At 34.8% G+C, this 22,352-nt stretch overlaps 1 protein-coding gene across 1 annotated transcript in view; it reads right to left on the reverse strand.

The window, feature by feature from the left end:
• Positions 1-11,669: 11,669 nt before the first annotated feature.
• LOC150105532 (dual specificity protein phosphatase 19-like) overlaps positions 11,670-22,352 on the reverse strand; it is a 23,593-nt gene continuing 12,910 nt past the window's right edge. Inside the window, exon 2 of the mRNA XM_090394244.1 lies at positions 11,670-15,387. Coding sequence (XP_090250370.1) covers positions 14,957-15,387 — 431 coding nt within the window. The 3' untranslated portion in view covers positions 11,670-14,956. The remainder of the gene's footprint in view (positions 15,388-22,352) is intronic.

The raw sequence follows: 22,352 nt of genomic DNA on the forward strand, positions 1-22,352 counted from the left end.
GGATGCCAATCACCACAACACAATACAATAGCTGCATGGGATGAATGAATTGCCGTAACTGCAAAGACACTTGACTCATTTGTTTTTCCTTATAGTACTGTTTACCTGACCCTTAACCACGACCGTTCCTTCCAAAATGAAGCTTTTGCACAGATGATTCACGGACATGTTTCTACATGCTGTTGGATATGATGGTGATGTGAGATTATCCTTACTTTGAGACATCATAGGGCAAATCTTATCTCTGGCTCGAATGGTATTCTATATTATTTGTCCTTATTATGTTAAGTATTTTATCCTCAAAAAGTGCTTTTAATGTTAGACCATATGACTATTTTTTTCACTCATATGTCCGAAATTATTGGAATGGAGAAAAAAAATAACATTAGGTGGTGGAAGTGAAAAGGTCATCAAGAGGGTGACAGAAGTCTTCCCTGCAATGCTTCCCCACCCCACACCCCTAACCTTATCATTCCCTGTTCTCCTCTCTCTCCTTCAGAAGATCTCTGCTCAGCCTAGTGGAGATAAGTGAGCTCGTCTTTTGCAGATAACTTTTAGTGATGTCACCTCCAACTGATACCGATAACTTTGGAGGAACAAAAAGAGCATTAGGTGGTGGAAGAGGAAAAAAAATAAAAAAACGCGTTTTTTTATTTTTTTTCCTCCAAAGTTATCAGTATCAGTTGGAAGTGGCATCACTAAAAGATATCTGCAAATGATGAGCTCGCTCATCTCCACTAGGCTGAGCAGACATTTTGTGGAGGAGAGGGGGGAGAATATGGGGTGATGTGGAGTACTGCAGGGAAGACCCCTGTTACCCTCTTGACTACCCTTTCACATCCACCACCTAATGCTATTTTTCCCCTCCAAAGTTATCAGTATCAGTTGGAAGTGATATCACTAAAAGATATCTGCAAAAGGTGAGATCGCTCATCTCCACTAAGCTGAGCAGACATCTTCTGGAGGAGAGGGGGGAGAATACTAGTGATGGGGTTAGGGGGTGGGGTGGGGGAGCATTGCAGGAAAGACCTCTGTCACCCTCTGGATGACCTTTTCAATTCCACCACCTAATGTTATTTTTTTCCCTTCCCAACAATTTCGGACATATGAGTGAAAGAAATAGTCATTTGGTCTAACATCGAAAACACTTGTTGAGGATAAAATACTTAACATAATAAGGACAAATAATATAGAATACTGTTCGCACCATACAGATAAGATTTGCCCTATGATGTCTCAAAATAAGATAATCTCACATCAACATCATATCCAACAGCACGTAAAAACATGTCCATGAATCATCTGTGCGAAAGTTTCATTTTGGAAGGAACGATCAGGGTTAAGGGCCAGGTAAGCAGTTCTATAAGGAAAAACAAATCAGTCAAGTATCTTTGCAGTTACAGCAATTCGTTCATCTCGTGCTGCTATCTTATTGTGTTGTGGTGATTGGTATCCAGGAAAGTAAAGTAAAATAATGGGTGAGCCACAAAAGTCATTGAAATTTTCTTTCTTCAGGAAAATAGAATGAGACAAAACTCTTCACATTGCTCTAAAAGGATGGAAACTGATTATTATTTTAGAAGACATGTACATTGTGATGTATTTATCCAGGACCACTTGGGAAAAGTTATGCAGGAAGTGGTTTGATATCCTAAGCTACTTACAAATAAGAGTTGACTACGAAATGGACCGCGTAGTCATTTCAAAATATAACACTCGGTGGGTGTTATATTCTGAAATGGCAAGATGGGGAACTAATACTTGATGATACAGGAGCTGATGGAAGTAACGTTTTTTCTATTAGTTGTGAAGAGGCTGAGAGATTTTCACCAAAAATGTATGACATTGATAATCATTTAGTATTTTTGGAAACTGAATTACCATCTATTCATATCATGGGGAAAATTATCGCTAATCATTTAAATTTATCAATGGTAAAATTATACTTTCAAGATTTTATCTAATTCGATAAAGATTCTATATTTTGGGACATTTAAGAACATTTTATGAAAACTGTTTGTGTATATTTGCTGACAAAAGAATACACAGAATGTTTAGGGAGGCATGGTGTAATTTCCAGACTGACACAATATCAAATGTATGGAGTGTGGTTACCATGGTATCTGATTTAAAAACTCTTTTGCATGACCAGCTATTTTGATGTAATGTAACCAAGAAACAATGAGTAACATAAATTTTATTCATTTAACTCTTTGGAAAATGTTAAGTCTAAACTAAATATTGTGAAATATTTTTAGGTAATTACATGTTTCGAATTTATCTCAGTCAATATACTTGTAAATAGTATTTCAGCAAAATAAAATATGCATTTGTAAACTTAAATGAACACGATGTGTGCTTTTGTTGTTTTGTTTTTCCACAGTGAATATTTACTGAGTTATTCTGATTAGAACTTGATATTTAAATCCACAACTTTATATCTTAATGCAATTCTGTTTAATTATTTAAAAAAATCACAACTGTGAAATTAATGCCAGGAACGGGAAAAAAGTGTTGAAAACTGATATCCATGTATTGATTATTTTAGAAATTGTCTGATGTTACCTATTGACATTGTTTGAATTATCTGAAAACAATTCGTTCACATAATCGAAAATCGAACTGTTAGAATTTGGTTGTTTTACAAAGATATTGCATGTAATGAACCGAAAAACATGACTTAAACTCTTAAAGTTTGGTACGGAAAAAATGTTTATACTCTCCAGATAAAACATATACAAATTTTACCTTTTCCCACACAAAGTAAGATAAAAACACACCGATAAAATATCCAGGCGCATGTGAAAACATATCGTTGAGTCATCTGCGCAAAAGATTCATTTTTCAAGAAACGATCAGGGTAGGGCATGGTAAGTGTAAACAGTACTATAAGAAAATATCATAGAGTTGAGTGACTTTGGAGTTACTGGAAGGTAATCGTTCATCCACTGCAGCTGCTGTTTTGTGTTGTGTTATTTTGTGTTTGGTAATGTTAAAATAATGGGTGAGCCACAAAATTCTTTGAAAGGTTTCTTTGTGAATAGTTCTAATTGTTTAGAATTTTGTAACAGAAAGTTGACATAAAATATATGATCAGAGCAAATAATCAGTGAAATAATAATAATAAATAGCTATTTATTTGGGGTGCCATATGATAATCATATGCTGTTTTTGGAAACTTAATCTAAGAATAAGAAGAATGAAGGAAACCGATTATGAAAAATCGACAGTGCATGAAAAATACGAATTTTCAGTTATCATTGGAATAATTGATTGCCAATTTCTTTTGAATAAGACATCAAATTTATTTTCTTAAGAAATTTGTTTTTCTGATGGAATTATTGTAAGCTATGCATTGATAAAATCGCCTTGTAGTTGGAAAGAATTACCTGAAAGAGTTAAAGAACAGTATTCTTTTTTAATAAAATATAACCATCAGCTGAAGTGGGAAATCGGTTCACTATCTCTGGACAAACTAAGAAATTAGATGATAGAATCAACATGCAAATGTCAAATACTACTTTCCAAAGGAAGAGAAAAATCAAAAACATTAACCAGGCTAACAGGGAGGTCTGTTCTTTATTTAAGTGAAATTGGATGCCCAAAACATGAAAAAATAACGAGTACTTTTAAATGATTTGAAAATAGGAGCCTGTGTAGCTCAGTGGATGTGGCGTTTGTACACCATGGCGCTTGGCCGCACGAAGGAAAACTTGGTTTCGAGTCTAGTCGGTGACTAGAAGAAATTTTTCTAAGCCTTTTTTCGAACGGTTCCCGAGTTAGTCGATCTTTGGTATGGGCAAGTGGGTTTTTCCTCCCAGAAACTCGGATTTTTCGTCCTGCAAACTCAAGAAAATCGATCGTAGAACCCACATTATTTCAGACATTAAATATATTGTGTTAGGGTTAGGGACCACGAGATGGCGGCACATTTGAGCCGTCTCTCTTCACTGCGTACTGCTTAATTAGTGATAGCCTTGGGCCATCTATCTCTGATTGGTACCAGTGGAGATTGAACTGCCCATTCAGTCTCCAAAAGTTAGATAAGGCTAAATGGCCTCGCCTACTCCCGTATACGGAAATAAAAAGGCATTAGCTGATTTTTTTTTGAAAACATAACGAAAGATTTTGTACTTTTAATAATTCTCAGAAGTATATGTATTGGTTTCAAAAAATAAATAAGCAATCCTTAATTTTACTACCGTAATAAATTCCGAACGATCATCAGATGAAAATTAACTTTCCGATGAGAATCACATTGTCAAACACCACATGATGGCAATTCCACAAGCATGGGAAGAAGCTTTGAACAACAGTGCAAATTTAACAATAAGAAGAAGATCAAGGAACAAAAAAAATAGATTGCATTTTTCACTTTATTTATTTCTGTATGTTAGATGCAGTAAACACAATTTGTAAATAATATTTCATTCAAATAAAATGTATAAATTTAAATGAACAAATTGGGTGTCGTTGATGTGTTATACAAATTAATTAAAACCATAAAATTTTTTTTCTCCTTGTAAAATTTCATGCCACAAACTAACCAGAGACTTTTTTTTATCCACTCAGTGAAACTGTGTCAACTCTTGGAAGCAAAAGGAAATGGGTATTAAATTAATAGGCAGAATTTTAGTGGAGAATATTTCACCTGAAAAGTGACATTTTATTTATTATATATGTAGATACCTGTCTTTTTCACTTTATTTAATTTCTGTAAGTTAGATTGAGTAAATAGAATTCGTTAATAATATTACAGTCAAATAAAAGGTAAAATAGAAATTAACAAAGTATATATTACAGAGCTAATATTCATTAGATATAACTATTTATTTATTGTGCTGGCAAAAGAAATTTCTAAAAGAAAACGCTATGGCGAGTTCAAAACCTTGTTTGTCGCATATCCGTTATTTAAAATTACTAATGCTAAAGAAAAAAAATAAAAAATAAATTTCAGTTACAGAAATAGGTTAAGAGCACAAACAATCGCAGGTAAAATTAATAGTCAATATTGGTTAAAAAAATATATGTAAGCATTAATTTACTACAGCAATAATTTCCCACGGGAATGAAGAATGAATATTTTAGGATATGTGTCATCATAATCATGTAAATGATAATCACTTAGACATATGTAAGCATTTTAGAAACATCCAAACTTAGGAAAATGATACCTTTTGAACAATACCGCAATTTACGGTATGACTCATGTCATCTTCATGAAAAGACCCCTTTGAAGAAAACCGCGATTTGTGGTAACCGCTCGCTGGGGGATATTACTCATGACGATAACATAGCATGATCCTACGGGCTGAAATCTAACTCGACTATTTCTGGTTACGGTATTTACAGAAATTTCGTTCTTTATGGTTTTTGTGTTTGTGTTGTGGTGTGGATATAAAATTCAACTATTTTGGAATATTCGCATTTCGAAGAGCCATTCTGTAAAGATAGTAAGTAATTTAAATTATCATTAGAATTTCTAGAATACATACAAAAGGTTTTGCAATCCATTTAACTATCCGTTTATTTTAATTTATTTTAAAATGCCATAGAGACACCAGCATATATTTAAATTATTCAGAAAATCTCGAAACACAGCTGCCACTAGACTCTACTCTAAGAATTCTCACCCTTTAACAGGAAAGAAATACCCCAAAATGTATTGGAAAATTAGTACAGCCATCTATAAAAAAAGTGTGTGTCTGAGGGACACCAGTATATAATTAAAGTATTCAGAAAAGCTCAAAACACAGTCGCCATCACGACGTACTCTAAGAATTCCCACACTTTAATAGGAAATAAATACCCAAATGTATTGGAAAATTAGTACAAATATCTATAGAAAAAAAAACAAAGTACGTTTGAGTGATATTAGCATATAATTAAATTATTCAGAAAAGCTGGAAACACAGCCGCCACTATAATTTTAAATAAGTGACGACAAAGAATTCCCACCCTTTAACAGGAAAGAAATATCCCAAAATGTATTGGAAAATTAGTACACCCATCTGTAGACAACCAAACACAAAACACGATGAAAATGACAGATGTGTGTCATTGTCGTCATGTTCCTGGGAAAATTCCAAGATATATCTCAAAAACATCGCCCACAATTCCATAGCCAAACCAAAACACCATGTGATATCACAGAGAGACATGTTCTCCAGAAATTTCCAAACACATAACGTCACGATTCTTATCTCTAAATAGCACCCACAATGCTTTAAGTGAACGAAACACACCACGTGATGTCCCTGACAGACGAGGACCCCAGTGAAATTCCAAACATTCCAAACTCTATAACGACAAACATTCACGTCATGATTCCTTATCTTATCTTTATCTTGATCTGGTCAAAAGTGTCCCACCAATCACGACACGATTCCTTATACACTAATATATCTTCCTTTCCATTCCAAACAATATCGTCACTTATTGACAACTAACAAATGATGTCACTTATATACATCTCATAAAAACACACACCCACATCACGATTCCTTATCTTATCTTGATCTTGTCAGAAGTGCACCACCAATCACGACACGAATCCTTATCTCTAATATATGTTCCTTTCCATTCAAAACAATATCCTCACTTATTTACAACTAACAAATGACGTCGCTTATCTACATCTGATAACAACACCCACCCACAGCACTATTCCTTATCTTATTTTGATCTTGTCAGAAGTGCATCACCAATCACAACACGAATCCTTATCTCTACATTTACCCATAATTCCATACGCGAACCCAAACACAAGAATCCACGTCATTGACACATACGCCCCTAGGGAAATTCCAAACATTCCAATCTCATGACGTCACCCCACAATGACGTCATCAAATAAACAAGCAATCATATCACGATTCTTTATCTTATCTTGATCTTGTCAGAAGTGCCTACCCTACTACTAGCAACCTAGCTTTATTGTAATGATATAGGCCATGTTACGTAAACACGGGTTGATTTTTTTCCCCTATAAACTTTCATTTGCGATTGTTTCTATTAACCACGTGTGCTTCTAACAGGTGCTGTCTTGGTGTACGGTTATGCAGGGCTTTTAATGTCGGTAGCCTTTGTCACATTATGGAGTTCATATTGCATTTCTGTCAACAACTGCTGAGGATTGTCGTCTACTTGATGATCATTGAGTTTAATTTCGAAGCTAGATAGAGCCTCCGTTATGATATGTCGACAGTGGAACTATATGATAAGGTCAGCATAAAGTTTGTTTTTTCACCAGTCAGATTTTCTATAGTGCTCGTTGCTTCATCTTTCGTTTTAGATCTTGCAGTTTCGTTTCAGATTTATTGCGAAACGCTTGAAAACTCAAGATTAGTGAAGATATTCAGTCAAATTCATTTGATTTATAAGTCGTTATGCTGTTATTGTAGACTAGGCGAATTTGTTGCTGTGATGCTTACTTTGGAGGATAAGATATTGTTAGTGCAGTTGTCTTACGTAAGTGGGGAATCGGTAGTATAAGTTTTACGAAAATTTCGAACGCAGAAAAGAATGAAGAAAGATCCTGATCCTAACACTCCAGAATGCAGTCTCTAATACGACGTTTCGAGAAAACTGGAAATTTGTCAGATCGCCCTCGAACATGCAGACCAGTGTTATCTAAAGCCCGTTCCAGTGTTGTGGTATCGCAAATGAATGCCCTAGCCGATAGGGCCTAGCGGCACAATCAACAGTGTCAGCAGCGCACGGGAAGCTGCAAGTATCACAGGCATAGCGAAAATGTCACTATTCCGCATCCTTCATGGCGCGAAATCATCACACCATCAAAGCAAGTATCACACAGCAGCAAATTTTTCTTTTCACAAAAACAATTCCAATTCTGTTCACCCCAATGACTTGGGGGGGGGGGGGGGAGGATTGCACGCATCCATTACGAACTGTCAGCAGTACACCCTGCGTTTTATACAACTCTTATTTGCACGCATCCGCAAATAATGCATGTGGTACAGCGCCATCTGTCGGTGAAAATTTGAAGGAATTCCATCTTTCTCTTGCGATTCACTGTCGTGCCAACTGCACTCTAATATACCAATTTCTCTAATTTGCATGAATTATTGAAATATCTAGGAACTTATGGGACACTCTGTATACACACTATCTACCAACAATTGAAGTATGGCTGAAAGGAATGGGGGGGTTGGAAATGTGGGGGGGGGAGAGAGACGTGGGAGAATTATTGGTGAGGCAAGAGGTATGCGAACTTTTAAAAACCCGGGTTTTTTAAAAAATTAGGATGGGCAGAGAATTTTTTGGGAGGGAGGCGAAGGATATGATGGGATAGGATGAGGAGTGGGAGTAACGGGGTGTGATCCGTTTCGACAGTGTGTCATTTTCTTTCTTTTTTTTATTATGATACCCTTAGCAATATATTGGTATATTTCAAGGAAACATTTTCAGTATGCACGTTTCAATCGGTTTACGTTGCAGTATGTCAAAATAGCAATGATTCCTCCCTGTGCGCGACTTTATACAGACGACTGGTCTTTCAAACACGAATATTGAGTTTCAGAACATCTGCTGTTACAATAACTCTTACCCCCCCCCCCCACGTCACCAATATGATATGCCATGGGTTTTGTATTATTTTGTGTGTGAGACTGCTATAAAAATTATTCTCCTGCAAGTAGTCTCTTACTACGTCGAGCATACCAATTTCAATATGAAGTATGTCTAGCATAATGCAAAATTTATTGTCGCTAAAATATCACGGAACATATATGTTCTGTAGGAAGGCGTTAGGTATTTCATTTACGCTTTTAATTGCATACGTCACTTATTGGTATTATTTTTTATCTAGAAGCGGAAGTAGGTAGCATAGATATGTATTTCAAAACAAATGAGTTAGATTCATATGAGGCTTGAAATGTACTTGTTAAAACTTTTGCATTGCATGGCTGAGTGTTGAAGAAACGAACAGGTGTTTGTTTTCCTCTCCATTCTAAGAACTATTAAAGTAAAGTAAAAAAAATCTCGAAACTGCAGTGATAACTTAAAATAATTGCATATTTTTGTTTGTTTTTAATAACATTCCCATTCACGAAAGATTTTGTAGTTAATCGCACATATCAGTATTACCACTGGTGTGCTAATGATTAGGTTCGAGTAATTCAGAAACTATTCCAGAGACTAAACCCGGAACCATTTCAAGCAATAAATAGAGTGAGAGTCTCAGGCTACGCGATGAAAATTACATGCTACCTAAAGCTATTCACAAACATCTGTGTCCCACTGGATTTCGAATCCACAACGTATAGGTTAGGGAGAGCACATATTAGCCAGTCAGGTTAACAATGACAAAATTAACATAATTAAATTGAATAATGATTTTAAGCACTATAAAAATTATTACCCATGGAATTCTCAAATTTCCTCCTCTATACCTAGACCACATTCTGTGACCGTTTCTCTAAATGCCATTTTTACAATCTGATATGACTACTCGTTGCTTATATCACGTTATGCATGATTATTACATTTGTGATGACAATTGTGCTTCGCCCACATCATTGTTAGTTAAGTTCCCGTACATTTTTAACTACATTAGCGTTCGTTAATTTTTTTTCTGTTTGCGAATAATCTTTGTTTTGTTCTGTTAATATGTCCAATCTGGGTTCTGTTTGTTAAGATTATAATGGATGATAAACTAATCTAAGAATACGATAATAGAGAATTTTCATTAAACTCTTTCTTTAAAATTTTCATTTATTTCTTAAGTAGAACCAGTAAGACTGCTGCTAGTTCAGCAATAGTCTTAGGGACAAATTTGTTATGCTACTGGCGACAGACAACACATAGGAAATAAAAGAAAAGCTTTCCAATCGATAAATTGCTAGTTTCTATGCTATCTATTTTATAAGTTGTCTGCAGTTGTTCTCCGGAGATCCACATGGGGATAAAACGAAAAAAGAAATCGATTCGAGTACTGTTGATATCGGAGTGTAATCGGAAAGTCTTATCGAGGGATTTCCTATCCCCGTGTAATCTGTATGATAGAAGAAATGAGGCATTCTTCTAATAACTCAAAGGATCAATAACCTTAAATATTTTGATAATTGTAAATGGCTGACGAATCAATAAAGAAGGATCCTTGGTTGACTTCATCGATTAGTAAGAAGCACAAATGTCACTATGCTTGAACAAGCACGTGCAATGCTAGGATTGTTCGTCATGCAAAATACAGGCGAACATACTGAATACCAAGGACGTGCCTTTTTTCAAAGAGCGGAGAGAACAGGGGGAGGGAAGGGAATTGTCAGGCAATGAACAAAAGTATCACGTGCGCCTTAAGAACTCTCTTGCAATTATCTTTAATGGTGTTTATGTTGTACTACGATGCGTGTGCTAACGTCGTCATGATTCGTAAAGTATATCGTTGTTGGAGGAGTGACTATGACCAGAAGTGAAAAAGTGCTTCATAAATTTGCACATTTTGTTGTCACATACAATTTTAACAGTTTTCTTGATATAAATACGAGGTAGAAAATACAGTGCGTTGCATAGAAAACAATGCACTCTTTCATCAACTCTGTTAGTCACAAATGTTCTGGTTACTTTTTTTTTTTGACCAATGGATATCGCTTATGCACTTGAATAAAATATATATACATTTCGGCATGATGCTGATTTATTCAAAATACGATTTAGGGTTCTTAGAATGTTTTATTAAATTGTTCATTACCGATTTTTTTGTCACAATTTAATGAAAGTGAAAAACAATCGGTACCTTAATAACTAAATACATTATTGTTATGATTTTTTTTTTTAAGCACAAAATTCAAATGACTTCAGAGGTAAAAATCGTTGTACAGTGTAGTAAATAAATTTCATTGAACTGACCACTTTATGACATTCAATTATTTCAGTTGAATCTAATGAAATACAGTACAGTAGTTGTTTATTTGACTGACTGGCTTATGCCTGACCATGGGTGGGGAAGAAGTATTCCCACCGTGCTCTTTGTAGAATGTGGAAAAGGGACAACACAATTAGTGTAATCTCGATACATATATCTTTGAACTAAAAACTGTGTTCATCGTCATTTGAGCACAGTTCATTAGCAAATATGAAGGGATAGTAAGATCTTCAGTTTTTTTCTGTTTTTTTCCTCACTGTTAGCAAGCAACATGAATTCCGTTAATATATGAATGGCTACACAAGTGTGCCTACTAATACCATGAGAGCAGGCTTTTGATTTATTGTGGGGTAGTAAAAAGTACTCCGCCACATTTCACAGAGCTGTAATTCCATGCCACGTTCCATTTAAAGTATGTACTACATCTGCACTGAAATTGTGGTAAAATATTATGATTAGGATTTAGAAAAAAATAGGGCAAAGGAGGATGAAATAAAATAATGTCGTTTGGTACATGTAAAAAAGCATCTAGTCTTGCAGACGTGAATTCTCTTGGATATGTTTAAAAAAACAGTGGACATTTTACACAATAAAGCTTAATGATTTTACTCAATTTTTTTGAACAAATGAAAACAGAGCATTGCTGGTGCTATGATGACTTTTGTTATTATCACTGATGCAACCTGTACGACAATAGCTCAAAGTATTTAATTTTTATGGATCAAAATTGTATATTTATGTGAACACTTTGGATATTAGTAGAACAGTCAGCAGAGGCTAGAACAAAGTTTTTTGTATATATTCATTCTCCTTAGATTGAGGTATTACACCATTTCTTAAGCTTATTAAAAATCTTTATTAAGAATAGTGTTACATATATGTGCATCAGCTGTTTGCAACATCTGTTTTATCAGTAATATACAATTTTGTACGAATCATGGGGGAAGCCAGCTGTAGTACAATTTTACTCTTTCAGCTTACAATACAAGACATGTGAAAGATTAATTGAAATTTACATTATTGTAGGTTTAATCTTTTTGACAACGTTCTGGTACTAAGTAAAATGAACAAAGATAAAATGGAACGAATATACATATGCATATCTTTTATACGATGGGTCATACTCGAATCCAAATAAGGAATGAGATTTTCTTAGAACTTTGTCTAAGAAAAAAAAGTATGGTGCGAACTATTTTTGTACTAAGAACAGTCCTCTATATATATTTTGTTAGAGCATAAATATCAATGTCGACAAATAACAGAGAGGTTATCTGTCCGCAAGCGGAATTATCACGAAAGACAAAGGCCTGTTAGAGATGAATATTTTAAAAATGCCCAGCCATAAGAAACAGCTGGAATTTAAAATAAATAAAATGAACTTACAGATAATTTGGAGAAAGCGGTATTGATTTTTAGAGCCATTATAAATCATATATGCTGATTTGGAAATTTTTTGAAATTAGCATTCACAGGCCCTTGTCAACCAAGAGTGTCTATAGGTGATCATTCCGCTAATCAGAGAATAAAAATATGGATGGCATAACCAAACATTCCATTTGTGTAAATCCTCCGTACGCAGTTTAAGAGGATGATATATCCAGCTGTCTGCAATTGAGGATATGCTTATGGACTACAAAAATATAGAAGCACTTTACGAGGTTATCTGAGAATTTTTTATCCTCGTGAAATATAAATAATTTCCTTTCTTTAACAAATGTACACATTTGATAAAAATGTACATAACATTTACTAAAAATGCATGCAACATATTTAGTTGAAGGAAGGGGATTTTTAAGCGTATGTATTTACATGAGCCTTAAGAATTCTTAAGGTTAAGCAACGGGGTTGTTATCATCGCTGGTCCCATTTTCCTACGAGACCCCATTTGCTTTGGAGGATAGATGTGTGCTGTTTTAACTTGTGTTGGAACTCAACTATAGCCGAATGGATCCTAAAAAAAGTTTTGCACTTCCGTAATGCAAGAAAAACCAAAAAAAAAAAAGTCTAACAAAACATTCCTGGTTTATTTGCTAATAAATAACATAAGAAAAAAAAGAGTGGTATATAGTATTTAAATGAATCCTATACATTCGCATATTATGAAATCTATTCCGAACTTCGTTTTAAAAAGGGCATTACAAGAAACTTCTTTTCCAATATGTATTAGCAGCGGGTAAAGTAGTGAATTATACAATTTCTAATAAACATGAATATACATTATCGTTACTATGATGACACATTACTATGACATTTTGTTTTACAATATATATGATGTAAACATGAAATCAGTTAATGGAATATACGAAATTCATATTTAAATGTCCTTTTTAAAAACTAATCAGAATTAATCAGCCATTAAGTAAATAGATAAATACAGTACAGTAAATGTTTATTAATAGATAAATATAGTAGTACAATAAATGTTTATTAATAGAAAACATGGTACTTATTGTGGTTTATTGGTGTGAATCATGAATAATGAATAATAAACATCAAGAAAAAAATCGTTTAATTGACCAGTTTCCCACGACTTAATGAGTTCATCTGCATGACAAAATGATAAATCCGAAAAAAAAAAGCTTTTATTACAAGGTAATTTCTAAAGTAACAATTGTCATACAGTAGAATGAACTAGACTGTAAACATCGGCAAGTTGTCAGATACGTGGCTCATTGTTGTGCTGAACTGTATACTGATGATACTTTATAGCTATGCAGGTCTTTGACACAAACCGACCAAAGTTAGATTAAAATGAAACCTTGTTTTTGTTACATCAGGTTTGGACAACGTAGCATTTAGGCGGCGTCTTTGATTTTACGTATATAATTATTGAATTCAACGTATAGCATTCCTAGTGCTTTTCTTTATATGAAATGTAATGGTGGTATGAAATACTAATCCCGATTTGTATGATTTTCAAAGATCTCCTTTTAAATGATGGCTATGCAGGTATTTTGATGTACCGACTTTGGTTGGCGTACATTTGATGGCGTACAATGCTCTGAGTGACGATACATTAGTCGTCACAAAATACAATGCAACGATAATCCACGTGTCTGACACCTCGAATCACCATACGGTTTATTCTATGTATAACAGTTATTAATTTAAGAATCTCCCTGTTAATACAACTTTTTTTTTAAATTATAATTTTATCCTGAAGATGTCACTATAAGTCGGAGGAAACAAATTTTCTTGATTTTTTCTTGATGTTTATTATTCACTATTCATACTGGATAAACCATAATGGGTGACTCGCATTACGGACACCTCAAGTAACTGTACTTATTAACATCGCTGTCTCTGTTCCATTCTCAAACTAAATATATGTGTTAAATAGAAGCAACACCCAGTGAAAACTGAATAATAAACTTGGAGAAACACTTGTCATTGGTGATGTTTTCTGGTCTGTCAAAATAATTTATACAGTAAATATTTTCAGATTTCGATCGATGAGTGAATATTTTAACAAATGGATTTTTTATGTTTAAATATAAGCAGTTCGTTATCTGCATGTTTTTTTTATCATTACGTAAGGAATGTATAGAGTTGTGTTATTAGTTTTCTTCTTCTTCTTCTTCAAGAAGACAATGACTTTGAATATGTTTATTAAATATATTCGAAGTCATTGTCTTCGATTATGTTTATTAAATTTAATGCGAATTCAGAGAAGGTTCAGAGGAGGAAAAATCAAACTTGCTTTTCAATTTAAAAAGTAACTTTTGAAAGTCAAACTGTATTCACACCAAAATGTTTGTTATAATCCTTGGTTGTGGGATTTACAGATATTTATTTGAAGGAAAAATATTTTTCCAGTAAAATAGTTTTTCAATAAAATTACTGATATTACATGATCGCTTCGGTTTCGCGAAAGAAGCGTACTAATATGTCTTCAATAACAGATAACTAAACGCCTTTAAAAATATTAATACAAAAATATTTATTTGGCTTAAAGTGATTATTGCTTACTATCATACGAACCTATGGAAATAATATAAAATGCCATTTTGAATGGATGTGTAAATCTATTTTGATACACCAGCTAATTTATCATCATCATTCCCTACAGAATCATATCATGGCCCGAGAGAATCTGTCAATTTCTTCGGACTTTACAAACAGTTCTCTGTCGTAGTCCTTTAGCTGCTGCATGAAGCCTCTATTGGGGGTTATTACAGGTCGCGCGTCTTTTGCCTTCCTTAAGGCTACATCTAGACGCATCTTCTGTCTGCTCATTAAGTAACCGACTATTATTGTGCCAGCACGTGAGATACCAGCGTTGCAGTGCACTAGCACCCATCCGCGTTTTCGTCCCTCGTCGATGAACTGGAAACACTCTTCGAAGTGTTTTCGGATGTTGGTGTCTGGTAAGTCCCGGATGTCCAGCCTCTTGTAGCTTATTTCTGTCGGGAAGTAGTTAGGGATTGCAGTAGCTAGATTTAAAACATGAGTTACACCGAAACTGTGGAGTAAATTAAGATCTTGGGCAACATCCTGGGAGCCTAAAGAAAACAAAACAGGAGAAAAAGAATAGTTAAAACTTTTAACCCCAAACAGTGACATTGGAGATTTGAATTTATCAAGTGGCGCCATCTATCGTGCTTTAAGGTAAACATCTATTTATAAATAATTGACGGAAATTCCAATGAGATTTATCTGCGCAACCGATGTTTCAGAGCAAATGGGAAAATAAATCTCTCAGATTATAAAAACCATAAAAAATAACTTATAACTTATGCACATGTATTATATGTATTTCTGATGAGATAGCTGTAACTTTGTAAAAGTATACAAAAATATGAAATTATGTTCTGTCTGAATTTATGTGTAATATGCTACTCAGTTTAAAATAATTTTTTTGCTTAATATGCTTGTATTTGTCTTACAGAACACTGACTCTCCTTCAGTTGATCAGTTTGACAACGGTAAACATTTAACAGCTGATTAACTCATTCAGTCACAGGTATATACGACTAATTATAGGGAGCTATCTTTAGTTATGCGTTTACATAAACTGCTGGCTCTTGGCATGACTCATATCCTCCCATTCCAGTGTTTAGCGAGTTTGATAAGCAACTGCTTTCCTCCCTTCGTCTTCAGTAAAAATATATCAGACACAGTTTACCTGAATGAACAATGTTGAAGTATATAAAAGAAAAATTTTATGCAAAAATTAAAACAGGATATGAATTTTTGGATATGGAGAGTCATGGATGGTGATTTAATTGAAAGTACTTTTGAATTTTCATAATTTAATGTTAGTGTCTGAAACATGGCTGGAAAATCCTGGTTTGTTAGGAGTATCATCGTCGTCATCATCAATTTCTGAGGTATGCTCGAAAAGAGTATAGCATGCTGTAATAGTACCGCATAATTGAATTCTCATTATTTCTAGCTTCCTATCAACAGTTTGCTTACAAATTAATTAATTTTTTTGTCAGAACGTCAATATTATGAGACTTTAAATTTCAATTTTCTGAAGGCACTAATAACAGCATCAGTTCACCTTATTCTCGATCACCATTTGGGATCTTTTTCCTGCCATCCGGACAAGAAAAAGTTCCCTGTTTTGCTAATCTTTCCTTTACTTATCTGTTTAAGTGACCACATCACATTAGATTAGCTCTACTCTTCCATCCACATCAAATATTTTTATTTTTAATATGATATTGCCACAGAGGCTGTCTGATTATTTTTCCTTATTTTTCTCAGAGATTTCATATATGCGGTCTCTAGTCTTTTTGATTAGTTGCTTTATTCCTAACCCAACTCCTTTCTTTACCTAAGTAAAGGAAACATAACACACCGGCCTCATAGCCTTAATTGCTTCGGTTGTAATTCCAAACGTATGCCTAAATAAAATGTTTTACATGTTCTGTGGATTCTCTATTAAGAATTTCTGTCTATTTTCATAATTTTTGTTGCTGAATTTCATTTGTTATGGTAGCTACTCAATTAAAAAAATGTAGGAATAGAGTCCTGAGGGATTTATTTACTGTATGTATTTAAGGATGAAACATCATCTGCACAAAGAAAATTGTGGTCCATATAAATGATGAATAACAGTGAGGATGGCATTCACCCTACTCTTAACCTAATTTCAGATTTCACATCAAACGATCTTCTTGTATATTCTTTAATTTTAACTCTCGCCTTAAAGTATAGGATAATAAGGTCCATATCATGTCGCTGTAATGTCCTGAGCAACGTTTCTCTCTTGAAAGAAATGTTTAATTTTTTTTTAAAGGAAGGGAACTGAAATAGAGAGCCTTGTTATATTTCTATGATTCCTCGACTCGTCATTTTAAAGTAAAAATCTGATTCTGACAGCTCTGAATCTGATCCTGTTTGACCCTAAGCCAGATTGCCGTATGGACATCTGCCTGGAAACGTTTTCCTACAGAGAGATAGCGCGTGTGAAACTGAATATCTACCGAGAAAGTAGAGATTTGTATTCCAGGTTGTAAGTACCTGCGAACTTCCGTAGCTTAGTCGTTATAGTCGAAGCCCTTTGGTCGGAAAGACCTAAGTTCGATTCCCGTCCATGATGTGAGGAACCTTTATCTGGTGTCTTTCGACTAAAGGTGAGTTAGCCTGTCTCATACGGAGGTAGAGGGTTTCCCCCAGAAACTCAGGTTTTTCATCCCTCAGAACAGGCAAACCGTCCATGCCATATGAACACACACGGATCTACAATCAAAGATACATACTTAGAAGTTCCTCATTGCAGGGCGCAACCTCAACCGGTCCTAAGGGGACGAGTGGGGAAAATTGGGGGAGACCCCCCAAACACACACACACGACAAAACAAACTGTACATTGAAAATCACTCGGCTGCACAGCGTCGGCCGAGTGATTTCCATACACGTTCGAGAAGTTCCAGACTATTTCGCTTTGCCATACAGCCATCCACGATCCTTTCAATCGGAGAGCCTGTTCACTGTGCATTGGTGTAACATAAAGCTGTCCCTATACAAAAATCCAAAGGATTAATATCGGGAGATCTTCGTGTTCATTCGATTGGCATATCAAGTGGCCGGGATAGGAACGATCGAGATGTCCCTAACAGCTCGACGAAAACGTGCTGGTGTTCCATCATGCATGAACCACATGCGTCGGCGTTTTGCTCATGGCACGTCCTCCAACTACAGATAGTTCCTCCTCCTGCAAGTGTTGTATTGTACCTCTTGTACATTCTGCATCCGTGGCAAGAAAAACGGAATGATGGAGTAGTCTCCAATGATGCTGATCCAAACATTTACATGGAATCTTTGCCGATGTTGGGACTGTCCGATATGAATCCACTGTTTCATGCAGATTGACCCGAGCCCAGTAATGAAAGTTCACTATGCCATCGCTGTTGAATTGAGATTCAACCGTAAAAAAACACACTTAGGGAGAAAACCGGGTTAGTAGAACTTTTGGTGACTCGAAAGGGGAAAATACGCTGGTGCCTATACCTGTTGCACGTGATAAGGATACATTTGATTCTATTGACAGATGTATTATGCAGTGGAATGTGATGCTGCCACTTTTGGGGTAGCCGACGTTTCTGTAGGAAAATTTCTTTCTTTCCGGCAATATTTTTTTATATAAAATCTTTTATCATCAGAATCGGAAAAGCTCTGGTAGAACAAGTACCAGTTTCGCCAGACACGTTAGAAACACCTATACTCTCCTTGCACATGAGTATAGAACAATGTTTGTGCACGCCTAATCCATTTATTTCTGTCTCACTTTTTTTATGCCTTCAAACCTTCTCGCCCCCCCCCCATCCCTTCGGTCTGGAGAAACTCTTTCAGTCCAACTTTTGAATGAACGCCTGGCAAGCATCCATTTTGTTTTAGAGATAATTAGGATTCTTTTAAAACACTAGCACCCCCCCCCTTCATTCTTGGATAAATGAATTGATAAGGAATAGCTCTTCATGGTTTCCTGTTTGTACATTACGAAAATAAATAAATAATTAAAAAAAACAGTCTTCGTTCTGAGTATTAGGAATGTTTCGTTTCGAAATCGCTTATAGTGCTGCCATCTTGTGATAAAAATAAATACGTTTGGAACTAAATCGAAGAATATGTAAATTATTATGTGAAGAAGGCGAAAAAATAGCAATGTAGCTCTGCCTTCATACATTCTTTAGTATATTTTCTATTGAACTGTACTATTATTCCTAGGTCATCTTCCGTAGCTTGCTCAAATGACAGGTTACTGTTGGATTTTGCTACCAATGTTAATTTGTATTCTTGAGACCAACAGAATGTTAGATTCAGTCAGAAGCAATAGTCCTTGATATTCATTATTAATCACTTTACGTACTTTGATGTTATCTTAAAAATTTGGCAATAAAATTTTTTAATTCCATTATTAATATTTTTTATAAAAATTAAAAATAGCAATTCGCGAAAAATTATTATCTCGCTCTCTTGTGCAATGCAAGTTGTTCAGCGAGTACATCATATGCATTTCTAGGCCTTCAGATAGGATATGCATCATATTTCTATTTCTTTGGAAATTTGATATTCTGCTAATAATGAGTTTGGAATTCCTACATGAAACCATATTAGCAACGATGGAGCAGCATTCGGATCTTTGATCAGAGCAATTGGGCAATATAGCAAGAGCGCATTGCAAAAAATAAAACGTGATGTCGGACGCCTTCTGCTCACAGTTAAAGAAAAAGACTGCTATTAAGAGACCCAGTATAAAAATAATGTTTGTAGTTTAAAAATCAGTAAACTTCAAAGTGCACTTAGCAGGCGTGACATCCAGATGGTGCTATCTTCTCTCGCGTTCTTAAGAAAGAAAATATCAAAACGACTTCCGGAAGGATATGCTTATGCCGGAAGTATTAAATACTAAAAATGTATGAAAACGTGTGCCAAATACTGTATAACGATATGTGTGGCGATGGCTTGTCTATTTCCTATGCAACCACGTGGTAGAATCACGCCATTCTGGACCAATTACGTCACAATGTGAGTAATCACACAGAAGGTTAAAAATAACACGAATTGGATTCTTCCCAAGAGACAAACACTTTGAAGGTCATACGAATCAAGGGAAGAAGGTAGTTGAAATGAGGTAGTGTAAATATTCAGATGCAGTCATCTGCGTAGTGTTTGCGGCTGTATTCTCCATTATTTCTGTCGTTAATAACCATTTCCTTATCTGATATTGAATTTTAACTACGACATTTTTCTTTCTTTTTCTTCTTCTCAATGCGCATTTGAAGGGCATACTTTGTCAAAGCCCTTGACGTTGCTCTTTCATCATACTTGTATTTATCCAGGAAACGAGGACAAATAGTTCTTGCGGAGCAGCGCACAAACGCGTCTGGTGGGAAAGGCGCGTTGCCATGGCAACTGTAGAGTCTACAGAAATTTCCGAACAAATCAGAAACAGAGTAAACATGTCTGTTAGCTAACAGACACTTCGACTTTTGTGTCCTAACGGCACGAAAAGTATGGGTAGGATGATAAATAAAGAGACAATAATCATGTAGCAATTAGAACATAACATTTAAATAGTATTTACAAATAGAAAAAAAGTTTCTTTTAATTACTTTTTTCTTTTTTGACGCAATTAAGCCCAATAAAACATTTATTTATTACAAAACAAGTCAGAAGACCCGCTTTCTGTTGTGCAGTGTAAACGCGCTACGATCGCACTGTGCATTATATTTCAAAGTCTCATCGTATTTGAGTATTACTTCTTAACTTTTTTAATTTTCCTGAATTTAAGTGTGCGTTTTTTTTTTCATAATTTATTCCACCCGCGTTTAGTGTAGCTGTAACAGTGCATATATTCGTAGCCTTTTTTTATCTGTTTAATGGATGTACTGAAATATTGCTGAAGGAAGAGGAGGAGAGAAAATAGAGGACATCCTACATTAGAACCAATGGGGCTGAAATTGAAATTGTTTAGAAAATGTTTTATTATTGCCACAGTTGAAATGAAGATTCCTAACGCCATGCTAATATTAATATAATATGCTAATCAGCGTTAGGCACTGGGTTACAGACATCTACATCTTTTAATATATATAGATAATTTGGTTAATCTTTAGAATATGTACGATAATAGATATTTTCTGGTTGAACAAACCAATGGGAAAGAAACATATCTCTTGCTTTTCGAACTGCATGAACTGAATGTAATCAGTCGTACAGACTAACATAACTTATCAGTAAATGATATGTTAAAAAGGGCAATGACAGCATTGTGAACAACAATATAGTGAACTTTAGTTTGCTCTTCAAGATCACTTTAGAAATAGAGGAAAGTAGAGTTAAATCGTTGTGATTAAGGGTAAATACTTACCTACAAAGATACAGATATAAGGCGACATGTAAAAGTAACCAACAGTCGCAGTATATGAATTATCAGCTGTGTCATTCTTCATCACAGGGTTGAATTTGTTTGTTGATTTATCGGAACTTTTTTTTTTTTTTTTTGGTTAGAAGTAATACTGTCTTCTATGCAGTTTTTACTTATTTATTTTTGAAACTATAACAGTTGGTAGCAACAGCAACTGTTGCTATGAGCTACAAGCACAAGATCTCCGACATCAGAGCGAGTATAAATTGTGCAATTAATACAAGGAGCTGACACATCGCATACTTTTCAAATTTCCTAATTTGTCAGAAACAAATAGCGTTACTTACAATGGTGATTTCGTAATAACGCAAGCACTTAAGTTGGAAAATTAGGCTTTGGAGCCTGGCCAAGAAAGTTTTGCAGTTGAATCAACAATAAAACACGCACACAAAGATGCGTCTTATCTTCCGCCCAGCGTTTGTAAAAATGGCCAGTAAGAGGCGTATGCAATTTGTTTCATCACATTTTCCGGAAATAAAAAAGTTTAGATTAAACTTCGTCTCGTCAGATTGGCGCTGTTGGTCATGAGAAAAAAAAAAGAGCTTGTTTGTTGATCTGTATGCGTATTATTCATGCACATGAAAGCACTTAAATAAAATAAATACGTGTTCTGAAAAATGAAAACATCAAATGTTTCTTTCACAGTATGTATGCTGTCAAGCAATGCTGTAAAATTGAGTAATAGGGTAGGTGTGGCATTCAAAAATGTTTAGGAACAACAACAAAAACCGTTTTTATTAAGAAGTCTTTGTTGTTGTTACCGCAAGAATTCATAATTGTAACTATAGATAATGCATAATTTAGTAGTGATTTCGTAAACAAAAAAGTTTCTGAACTTCTATTCAGAAATTGTTGATTTGCTTCTAAGAAAAATGTTTATTTGAAAACATCTGTAAACAGTTACAAAAATATGAAACATATAATATTCCCAAATCCAGGTATTTTAATAATGTTCTCTTTACATCGTCTTTAAAAACGATGAAAATAGCGGAAGTACCACACTATTGAGTTTTTATCGATTCCTTGAAATAACTAGCACATGCCCATCGGAAATACGTGGAAAGCACGCGAGTGAAACAAAATAACA

The sequence above is a fragment of the Typopeltis vanoorti genome, chromosome 6 (assembly GCF_054136105.1).
Source record: "Typopeltis vanoorti isolate ZY-2024b chromosome 6, IOZ_Tvanoo_1.0, whole genome shotgun sequence".
Taxonomy (NCBI): Eukaryota; Metazoa; Arthropoda; class Arachnida; order Uropygi; family Thelyphonidae; genus Typopeltis; species Typopeltis vanoorti.